The sequence below is a fragment of the Cotesia typhae genome, unplaced genomic scaffold, assembly GCF_013202065.1.
Source record: "Cotesia typhae breed Kobodo isofemale line unplaced genomic scaffold, CoteBio_Ctyphae contig_23, whole genome shotgun sequence".
NCBI lineage: Eukaryota > Metazoa > Arthropoda > Insecta > Hymenoptera > Braconidae > Cotesia > Cotesia typhae.
This window is the reverse complement of record NW_027423729.1, coordinates 2,860,435-2,872,486: the sequence shown is the minus strand read 5'-3', so window position 1 is coordinate 2,872,486 and position 12,052 is coordinate 2,860,435. Positions and strand designations below refer to the sequence as shown.

General features: G+C 31.8%; 2 protein-coding genes across 2 annotated transcripts; one reads left to right on the top strand and one right to left on the bottom strand.

The window, feature by feature from the left end:
* Nucleotides 1–462: 462 nt before the first annotated feature.
* LOC141524824 (uncharacterized) lies at nucleotides 463–8,662 on the top strand. Its single transcript, XM_074238926.1, has 6 exons — nucleotides 463–688; nucleotides 1,402–1,453; nucleotides 7,274–7,332; nucleotides 7,489–7,826; nucleotides 7,913–8,221; nucleotides 8,325–8,662. Exons 1-6 carry the CDS (start codon nucleotides 619–621, stop codon nucleotides 8,331–8,333), a joined length of 837 nt encoding a protein of 278 aa, XP_074095027.1. The 5' UTR covers nucleotides 463–618; the 3' UTR covers nucleotides 8,334–8,662.
* Nucleotides 8,663–10,089: 1,427 nt separating this feature from the next.
* LOC141524825 (putative SERF-like protein) lies at nucleotides 10,090–11,904 on the bottom strand. Its single transcript, XM_074238927.1, has 3 exons — nucleotides 11,725–11,904; nucleotides 10,646–10,757; nucleotides 10,090–10,563 (listed from the first exon to the last, which is right to left on the bottom strand). The coding sequence occupies exons 1-3, from the start codon at nucleotides 11,729–11,731 to the stop codon at nucleotides 10,497–10,499; spliced, it is 186 nt and encodes a 61-aa protein (XP_074095028.1). The 5' UTR covers nucleotides 11,732–11,904; the 3' UTR covers nucleotides 10,090–10,496.
* Between the last annotated feature and the right edge of the window lie 148 nt (nucleotides 11,905–12,052).

Here is a 12,052-nt window from a genome sequence, read left to right as displayed (position 1 = left end):
CTCTACGCGCCGCCGCGGGCTTTGAATTCACCCGCGCATGCGTAAGTTTGCGCATGCTCGTTTTAAACTTCTTAAATTAAAAAAGCGGGAAATTTGAAATTTGAAAAAATTTAATTTTTTTAATCTGTCATTTAATTACTTTTTATTTTAATTATTAAATATGAATTAAGGATAATTAATAAATAAAAAATATTAAAATTGATTATTTTTAATTTAATTTTATAAAGAATTCTAACTTTTTCACAGGAAGTAAATTTATTTAGACTTTTTTACTGTGTGTGGATAAGACACCGACAAACAGTAGAGATAAATTTCCTTTTGTTTTATTGAAACTGCAAATTACAAATGATAATTCAGTCGCTGATGAAGATTGGCTGAAAAATCCGAATTGGAAGGGATAAACAAAAACTCATGAGTGGTGGGGAATCAGCCGGGAGCGTTGAACAAAGGTCGTTTGCGTGATTAGAAGAGCCGGCGAGTTAGACGGTACCAGATACTCACCAGATCAACATCAACAATTATTAGTCGTACATCAAATACCGTAATCTAGATCACATCTTGTGGAAGTTTAATATTACAAACTATTACAGGCAGAGTGGCGGCGTTATTTGTGATATCATGGCAGCGGCTACCAGCGTTGTCGTGCTCGATCGAGGCAACAATACCACCTGCACGATTAATTTACACGGTGTGTTGTGTTTGTGTTTTTATCTCAACTCATTTTTTGACAGTAACAAACTTTTAATTTTTATCATTTATCATCTTCATATTATATATTATAAATATTAATATAATACTTTTCCGGGTGTGTTTCAGTGAAGGCTGTCCAGTTATACTTAATTAATTTTTTTTTAATCATTAAAGTCCGTCTCACCGACCTCTAACTCTTTTGCTCTCTCATCGTTTTTTTTTTTTGAGCTTTTTTTACCAGTTTATTATGTCATTGAAGTTATAATTGTTAACACATAAATTTCATCTACATTTATGACTTGTAATTTATATATTTTATTATTCTTAAAGACTTTTTTCACACACATGTATTGCTTTTAAGTCTTTAATTACTTTGTTATTATTTCTGCAAACGGAGCGATAAAATTGAGCGCGGGATTTCGCTACCACGTGGATACACCGTGATATCGCGGTGTTTTTTTACCTCATTTTAAAATGTAAAAAGTTCTGCATTTTTTTCAATTTTAACTCAACAACATATTTACAAGAAAAATAAAAAAAGTGTAATAAAAAGTAATTGATAATTTTTTTGAGTCAATCAATAATCTGGTATTTAAATTAATAAATCGTATGACGGTATTATACAATCTTTTCGAACGGAAATCTAAATAAATATGTATGTATAATTAAAATATATTCTTCACTAATGTAAATTTAATTTTTTATTCCTAGGAGCCACAGTAGTTTCTTGGAGGGTTAACAATCAAGAACAGCTGTTTGTTAGGTAAGTTTTTTAACAATTTATTCATAAATATTTATCGTAAATATTATTAAGCGTACTAATAATGTAATTTAGCTAGTTAGTGTTACCAAAAATAAAATATAATAGATAATATATAATATAATAATTTATTAGATGAAATAAGTGAGTTAGGAATTTTATCGGCAACCTGCTGGATACAGAGAGAAAGAGTGAAGAAAAAAGAAGGGGTAAAAAAAAGACGAAAAAAAAGTATCCAGGAAAAGTTTACACACTCCAGGACGAGTGTAGAAGGGTAGCGCGAGAACTACCTCAGAAGAAAAAACTAACGGGAGAAACGAGAAACGGCATCAACTCAACATCAGCATCGACAGTGGTGGTAAGGATGTGATGTGTGTTCACTAACGGCTGCCTTTCATCTGTATAGACATTACACATATCTCAGCAAGTAAAACGAATGGTATAAGTAGACACTACACGTTGGCATTTTATTCCCATACTTATTTTTATATATATATATATATTTATACCGATACCAAAACTAATATATATATATATATATATATATATATATATATATATATATATATATGTATACGTATATTATAAACACACATGGGGCATCATCATCCGTATCCATCGCTTCCCCTGTTGCTGCTACTCTTCAAACAATGCGACGATCAGAAATGCAGAAATTTTTTGTTATTACCATTACAATTCAACAGTAGATGTATATATTATACAAAAAGAGTGAGGACTGTTGCAAATAACAATAATAATTTATTCACAAACTCTTTTTCAAGTCAAATTTTAAACGATTATATACAGATATACTATGTATAGTTATTTGTAAATCATTAAGGATATATATATATATATATATATATATATATATATATATATATATATTATTGTTATTATTATTTTTAAGAGGTAATATTTATATTATTCGGTAAGGTTGTCTCTTGGACGCAATTACTAGTGATCCATTTGTTTTTTCAGACCTTAAGAGACGGACTAAAACCAGCGATTTATCTTGAACGGGAAAAAATAAATGGAAAGGAATGAAAAAGTATTATGTATAAGGGGAATGGCATGTAAAAGCAGAAGAAGACGAATAAGAGGATGATGAAAGTGGTGAAAGAGTTTCTGTAGTTTCTGAAGAAAGGTCTTATGTGCTGACGATTGATTGGATGATCCAAAAATTTAATCGTGAATTTCCAAGGATAAATGAAAGGAATAATGAAAATTTTAACACTTAAGAAAAATTTTTCATTGGATTGGAAGAAGCAACTCAATCCAAGTGATGAACGGGAATTAACGTGGCTCAGTATGTAGCATTCGATAAAATGGGTAGAACGGAATTGGAGAAGAGAACGAAGAAGAAGAAGAAGAAGAAGTTGATGAATTTGGTGGTTTGGTTCACTAGCGAGCAGGCCATCAGAGAGTTAGAAGAGGATGTTGCATGTGTGTACGTGTATCTACGAATACATTCTGAAGTCCGTGAAGGGAGGAGGGAGGGACAAGGGGGTGGCACTGAAGTAGAGAGCAAGGAAACAAGAAAGCAAGAGAAACAGAGTGAGTGAGATCGAGCACTAATGATGCAGCAGCAGCAGCGCCTGGCGTCGTCGTCGTCGTCGTCCCTGGTTTTTGTTGTCGTTATTCTCTTTCTCACTTACTCTCCCTCTGTATCTGGTTGTTCTTCTCGTCTCTTCAGCTTACTTGTCGGACCGTAGAATTTGCACAGAGGATTTTCCAGATGAATTTCCAACTTTAAATTGTTACGACAGCCACGACACAACAGAATTAACAAATCAACTTAATTTTTTACTAACTTTACTCAAAATCATTAATGGTATTCAAGCTTTTGCCACTTTAATTTATTGGAACTTAGCGTAAATATGAACATTCAATTGGGCTGGATTGTTTTATAATTCATTATTTGTAATTGTAATTTTGTTTTATGGAATTAGTTTGAAGGAATGGAATATATATTATCCTTGGAGAGGTGCGTTGGTCGGGTACGAGAGAGAAGAAATATCTATATACATATATATATATATATATATATATATATATATATATATATATATATATATATATATATATATATATATATGTATAAAAAAAAGGGGGAACTTCTGGTGAGTTCTGCAGTTGAAAGGGAATGTTGTAGAATGCCGGCAAAAAGCGTTTAGCCACTAAGATCATTAGTCTACGGTCTTGAGCTTATAACCAACAACGTTCTACTATACGATGTGGTGGTATACCGGGTGGTGAGACACCATCTAATGTTGGTGATGTCTCTTGTATTGGTATCCTGGCTTTTAGAAGCTCAAATGCTGCATCAATCGTTCCAACATTATTTTTATCGTATCGATAAATTGGAAATCTCAGAAGATTTTTTAAAATTGAGAAACACGTGGAATACATGTGGACCCATTAACTACCAGCTTGTACCACATGTTTCATTTATTATGGGGCTATAAATACATCCCCATAATACGTAAATATATATATATGTGTTTGAAAGAGTGGTTTGTAAGTTGATATTAACATCAATTTAAGTATTTAGATCTTAAAATTGAAGCTTATCATTATCAGCAAAGATAATGTGATGATTTATGGTTTGAGCAAAAAGTACTCGGGTGTTGTCGCGCTCATTTGGTCAATCTCTCACGATCAAGCTTGAGTGTGTATCTCAAGATGCTGTCGTACGATGGTGTGGCTAAAAGTACAACCTAACGGATGGATGATGTTCTCTTTGTGTGTTGAGAGGAAAATAAATGCGTTGACCCCGTATGGTATAGTACTATGTGAGAAATGCCAGCGAGTAGTAATATATTTAAAGAAAAGAAAGAAGATATTCTGTTGAATGATATAAAAGGAAAAGAAAAAGAAAGAAAAAGCGAAAGCGAAACCGAAAGATAAAGAAGGATGATGATGATGATGAAGATTGGATGAGGAATTGTCCAGATGAAGGCAGTAGTATTATATTAGACAGCCAGAGAAATACTTGGTTGTACTTGGCTGCGATAACAACTAATGAGGTGATTACAAGTGCCTGATGCTGTTACTGCAACTGCTGGCTTAGTTGTGGTACTCTCTTTAGCGCACCAAAGTCGCTAAAGTGGATTTATAAGAGTGGGCTGAGAATCTGTCGGATTCCTTAGCAGTGATGTGATGCTTTTGATTCAAGTCTTTTACGGATTTTCATAGATCCATTAAATTATATTGTCAGTACAATTGCCACTTATCATGTAATTTAGAACGTATAAAATGGATTTAATTTATTTTTATTTTTGTTATTTATTATTTAACAATGATAATGATAATAGTTTTTATTGCAGTTAAGTGTAATCGGTTCTGGCAAATGAAGAGTATAAGAGTGGACGAGCTGGAAGAGTCAGTCTGTCGAAGAGCTACAAAAGATATATAAATAGAGGGTACACGTCGAGGCATTGTTTCTTGCTAACTTTGGTTAAACAAAGTTTCGCGGCGACTTCGGCGGCAGGGTGAAAAGCAAAGGGAATCAGCGTGAGGGCGTATCGTCCGCGGGGACAAGAGATGATGAAGGGAAAAAGGGATGATAGTATATGTATACATCTACGGATAAATGTATATGTATTGGAGTATGAGCAAGAAGAGAGGGAGAAAATTCAAGCCCGGTAAAGCAGCAGCCAGCCCGGCTAATCGCAAAAACCGCTGGCTTTGCTCTTACACTCGCGCTTCAAACAGGCTACTCGCAAGTACTACCTAACGGGTGGCTGTCTACAACACTTACAACACGTGGTCTCTTCGTTCCAATTATTCAAAATAACTTACGCTCAATTTTAATAACATTCTCTTTAAGTTTAATACGCTCAAGTAGAATTTTTATATAATATCTACTGAGATAAAGTCTACTTTCGAAGATCTGAGAAGCTTGTATTGATATTGAGTAACAATAATTAATTAACTTTTTTTTTTTTCTATCTTGCAGTAACCGCAACTGATGATAAAAGTTAAGTAAAGTAAAATAAAAAGTATCCGTAAGGCTGAGGCTGAGTGATCTCGAGGTCGGTGCCAATCAACCGGAGATCCGGTGTGATTTTCATTGGTTAATCACGAGAAGAAAAGACTAATGTCGATATCCTCAATGGTCTTTTATACTTTACTGGCAAGAATGACGAGAAAGATTGAGTTAAGGTAGTCAGTAGCCGTGAAATCAGAGCATGATAAAAAATAAAAAAAAAAAGTAATGAAGAAAAGAATTATTTTTCTGTGGGAATTTAGAATTTTTTTTTTTTTTTTCTTGATACTCATTGAAAAAACATGGTCGCCGTTCACTCGGAGCGAAACAACGGGGGACAAGATACAGAAGAGACTAGAAGAGCGAGCAGAAAGAGTATCTAGGTATAGGGTAGATTTATCCCGATGAATCTGCGGAATTGGGATATTGGCGTTGTACAAGTAACGCGTAACCGTGGGGCTACAAACGATTGTCGAGAAGCGTATAGTTAAACCGTACACAGAGAATACACGGTGAGCATCGGAGGACAGAGGCTGAAGGATAGAAGATGATAGATAGAGAAGAAAAGTTTAGTAGTGCGGAGCCAGAGTAGAGAAGCAACGCAGAGTGGCAGAAGAACCGAGTAGTCAGTATGGTGGAGGAGAAAAGAGTAAGGGAGGAGGTTGGGAACTGCGATGCCCACAAAAAGCACACCAGACAGCGGCGATCGTTTTTGTTGGGCGTCAGCCGCGTTCTCTACTACCATCACCACCGCCTGCAGCTTTGCGCTACATCGCTCCCCTATACACTACTCTTCTCTACGTGCAAACCTTTTGCCCGTTCCACTCCCTGGTATATATGCTGGCTGGATCTCTTCTTCGTCTTCTAGTATCCTTCCATTCGCCTACTTCTTGCTTCTGGTTCTTCATCGTGTTTGTACTCACCGAGTACCAGAGAGACCGCCTTCACTTCTTATTCGTATTCTCTTATATTTGTCTCTCACTCCTCGCTCATCCCGTGGGATCTGATCCTACTACAGAAGATCGATCGTCGGGATTGGCTAAAGTTCCTCCTCTGATTTAGATCGCTCCCATCAAATCCGGTCAGGTCCTTGCTCAAGTTTTTACAATCGTTCGAGATAAATCAAACTAAATCATCCGATTCAAGTTGAGACAATTCATCGAATCATCAGTTGATGATACATTAAATTATAAAAAAATTTTACTATTAATTAGCATAGTTTTTATTTTAGATTAACGATCATTGTCTGGATACTTCATTTCTTCATTGAAACTGATACCCGGGGGTAATGACACGAATATAATTTTAAACAGGGACTGAAGAAATTCAGAAGAGAAGAGAAGAGAAGAGAAGAGTCGAGTTGAGTTGGTAATATGTAAATTAGCAAGTAAAGTTTTTCTATGAGTTTGTAAAAGAAAATACATGGGCGAGTAAAGTCAGAGTGGATCGAATTTCCCTCTCAGACACAACCGTTCTACCGTGAAATTCCTTCTTTTACTCTTGCTGGTGTAAATTAGTTGGTCACCAAGAGTTGTAGAGCACCCGTCCTGCATCTGGTGTATATTTAACGTCAAGTAATAATAAATGAGTCCGAGTCGAGTGCAAGAAATAAAAAGGAATTTTTTTAAATGAAACCAACTGAAAAAATTATTAAGTTTATGGTATATAAGAAAACTATTGGGTATTGCACCTAGTTGTAACAATATAATTCACAGATTAATAATACAGTAATAGTAAGATAAAAAATTAATATTAGATGGAACGTCGATGATTATACTATTCAGACATATTTACTGAGAAGCATTAGTCACGTTTGTTTTCTTGTGTTACAGTAAGCAAGCGGTGTTCGACGGGAAGAAGGCCATTAGAGGTGGAATTCCATTTATCTTTCGTAAGTATATTGAGGAAGCGAACCGAGACACGCAATATCACAATATCTCTTTATTCAAAAAATATAACAAAAATTCAACTATTCATGAGTAGCATAATTGATTGGCTAATTATCATAAATTATATAATAATTTTTTTTTTTGTTTTTTCATTTCAGCTCAATTTGGAGCGTGGTCATTTGGGCCAGGACATGGATTTGCCAGGATCATACGTTGGAACGTGGAAAAATCACCTGAAAGATTGCCGAGCGGTGATGTAGAAGCGATATTTTCAATAATGGACAACGAATTCACTCGTTCTATGTGGAACTATCCATTTCGGTTAACTTACAGGCTAATTTTACGTGAAAAAGAGCTTCACTTCAACATTGGTGTTTACAATCCTAGTAAAGAGCACACTTTCAGTTTCAATTTACTTTTGCACACATACTTTAAGGTTCCTGATGTCAGAAGGTGTCAAATTACTGGTCTTCACGGGTGTACTTTCATCGACAAGGTATTTATTACATTTAGGACGTATTGATCTACTTATCTAGCTATTATATATTACGTCTGCATATTTTACTCTTGATTTATTTATAGACGAGGGATAATCAAATTTTTCAAGAGGGTCTGGACGTTGTTACCGTGCGCGAATGGACTGACAGAATTTATCAAAACACTCAACCCGAGCATATAATAACAAATGTTGTGTCAGGCCGAAAAATGCGCGTCCAAAAGTACAATTTTCCCGATACAGTTATTTGGAATCCGTGGCAAGAAAAAGCACGAGACATTCCAGATTTTGGCGACGACGAATTTCCCAATATGATTTGCGTTGAAAGTGGACATGTCAGTAGCCCAGTTATACTGTTGCCAGGAACTGCTTTTGAGGCTAGTCAAATCCTTCAGGTGATTATTATTATTATTATTATTATTATTTAAAAGTACCCAAAAAATTAAAATTAAAAAATTTCTATTTAATTTATTTATTTATTATTATTAAATTTAAAAGGTCATGTGAGTAGAGGGTGGAGTATCATCGAGCCAAGTGCCGTCAAATAATGTCGTGACATCGGATCACTTTCTTCCTGCATCGGGTACTTTATCACCAGCACGTCCACGCGCAACTGTTGGCTGGCCGGCCAGTCCACCGAATTGGCTCTATGTACAATCTCCAATGCAGACACCCACGACACCTAATCATCATCATCACCATCACCACCACCATCACCATCCGTCGCATCATTATGCTAATTGTATAACACAGTCCTGTTCAATTTGTTCTCTCAATCTGTAGATTTTTTTTTGCTGGTAACAGACCCAGCATATAAATCAATCAATTCTTATCAACTTAGATTTATTTTAAATATATATATTTTTATTTCTCTAACTATTAGAATTTGCGATGTTAAATAACGCAATATATCAGGACAGCAAACATTCCCAATAGCTTATTCCTTGGGCGTTGTCTCAAGATGACTGGTGATTTTTCATTATTATTATCATTATTATATTTTACTTTAATCCCGTTGATGTTACAGTTAAAGCAATGGTGCTATGAATATTATAAGTGACATTGTAGGCTTAGATATTTTTTAATTAATCAGCCCATCGACTAAAATCACTGGGTCTGTTTTGTTTCTATTATAATTATTATTTTTATTAGTAATTATAATATTTTTTTTTTTTTTTTTTTTTTTTTTTTTTTTTTTATGTAGATGTACCGTTACAGTGCATTGACATGCGAATCACAAGCAATAGTTAATTTTAAATACTGTGTAGATCTACTAAGCTTTTATATTTAATATTTTCAGATAATTGACTGTCAAGAGCTAGTAATTTTGCTCATTCCCTCATTGCAATACAATTTAATATCAATGATCGTTTGCTTGCATTAACGTATTAATAGATTAACAACCGTTATCCAATGATAATTACTATTACTATTATTATTATTATTATTATTATTAAAAAATACATGTAATTTAAAAACAAAAATTTTATTATTTTTTAATACTTTGTATTTGTATCGCTTTCTCATTAAATATTTAAATTTTTTAGTTGTGAATGTTATTGTTAAGAATGCGATACTGATCATTAAAAAAATTAAAATGTATACGAAAAACAAAAAAAAAAATGCCAATCAATGAGAATGTTTAATATTACGAACAACATCGAGTTGCAGTGGCTTTTAGCGATATTTAATAATAATTGATGAAATTTTTCATTATTAAGTAATAATAATAATCAAGTTACTACTGGATAGTTTTGAAAAGTAAAATAGATTTTCCGTTATTAACAGTACGAGTAATTGTAAATAGAAAATGATTCAGACATTAATAATAAATTTTTTGGAATGCTGATGAAAATTAAAATTTGTTATAGAAAATAGTTTTTGATTAATTAAGTAATGTGTAGTGATTATTTAAAGTTAATCCATGTTGATTGAAGGTATTAATATATCATAAAAAATCGCATGCGATTGCATTTTTTATCTTTCCCACATTTAATGATGGATGTAATTTTTTAAATTCACAAGATAATTAAATCCAAGCAATAAATAAAATACAAGATAAAGTTTTAAATTAAAATACAAAATTAATTAATAAATACGATGGATAATGATAACAATGTGAAAAATGTACTCTCGTTAGGGAAAGTGCAATAAAAATAAATGGAAATATTTCAAATTTTTTCATTATATTTCTTAATATCTCCTACTTATACTAATGAATTTTCAATTTAAATACTAGGTGACTTATTAAACATCTAAGAGATTATGCTTATCATAACAATAACTTTATTATCTTAAAACTATATACAACTGTAAGGACGACATTATTTTCGACCATTAAAGTTATTAATGCTTTTATAATACAAATTCTCTATTTATCTTAAGACGTGAGCATCAGTTGAAGAATGAATTGTAGAAATAAAAGCGCAATTGATGCTAATTTTTGTGTGTATTAAAATATATCAAGAAAAATGACTCGAAAATGATTAATTTTTAGGATAAATAATTATTTTGATTGACAAAACTTCCAACGATTCCAAATAATACATATAAATTAAAACATAAAGAGGTAATCTGGATTTATGGTTATTAATTATTGATAGTAATCTTACCATTTATAATTATTGTTATCATTAATTATTAATTTTAAATTGTAAAATATTTCACCTTTTACTTCACATTATTTTGCTTTTCTAGAGCTTTTTGTAACTGTTTTTCTCGTATTCGTTCAGCATCACTGTAACAAAAAAAAATTATTTTAATTTACTGCCTAATTAATATTGTTTATTAAATTTAAAATATATAAATAAAAAAATTACCGTTGTTTTCGCTGCTCGAGCGTTAAACCTTTATTAGTTTCAGTCTCAGCAGCTGATTTTTTACTAGCTTTCTTCATGTTTTTAGCACGAGCCAAATCACGTTGGTTTCCACCTGGAAAATATAAATTTTATTAAATTAAATTAGAACAAAAAAATATTTTAAAAAAATTGCATGTGTAATTTTTTTAATTTTCTATGTGAAATTTTTTCTTTTATTTTTTTAAAAATTATTTTTCAATAAAAAAAAATTCTAAAAATTTTTAGATGTTGGCTAACTTAATTTATGACACTAAAAATAGCTGTCACTTGACAAATTTTTAATTTTATTCAACAATTGAATTAATTTAAAAAAAATTGCATTTTTATTTTTTTAAAATTTCTAAATGTCAATTTTTTTTTCCTTAATTTATTTGTTAGTAAAAGTTCTAAAAATTATTAAATATCTACTAAATTAATTTTCATGCAAACTTAAGTATTATTTTTTTTAATATAATTTGCTTCACTAAAGGTTAGGTAATAAAATAAATTATAAAAATCATAGACCTGAAAACTAAAATCTTCTCTTGGCTCTATAATTACTTATAAAAATTACACAATTAGGAGTTCATCACCGAATTACGAAAGTATAAAACATAGTCTCGAAAATATTTATTCTCAATTTTACAATTAATATTTCGAAATCATAATAATAGTATTCAAATAAAAAAAAACCACTCCGAAAATTTTTATAAAATTTACCGATAAAAACAAATAGCAAATGTTATTTACAAAACAAAATTTTTCTCTCATTGCAAGCATGGTTGCTGTGATAAAAAAATTAAACATTGAATTTTTGAAATCAATAATCAATTTCAGAGAATGAAAGAAAACTATCGAGGCAAACAATTTAAAAATAAATAAAAAATATAAATAGAAAAGTTAATTAACCAATTTGAGGCAAACGATCCATTGGAAAGTCGAGACATTTTTGTATACATTTACGTCGGTCATAAATACTTAAGCCTATATATAAATATGTATAAAAATAATACTGATAATTATATTACAGATACAAAAAATAATTAATTGATTTTACTTACGGGTCATTTTTGTAGTCTTGACCTCCGACAAACAAGTACTTAACAAAGAGACACGCTAAAAAAATAACAGCAATTCGATGTATTATTCGATGATCTTTTATTTTACTGAGATGCTGGTTCTAGCTCCTACTCCTAGCCTCTTTGTACTTGTATTCGTAGGCTTCGACCCTTTGCACGTCGTTTATATACACTTATATTTACACACTTATACCCACGCATATTTATAATCACATGTAAAGCAAGTTTTCATGTAATTTTACTTATATTTTTTCTGGCCTTAATGTTGGTCAACACGCCACCATTTTTTTACTGCCGCGCATTTTTGAAT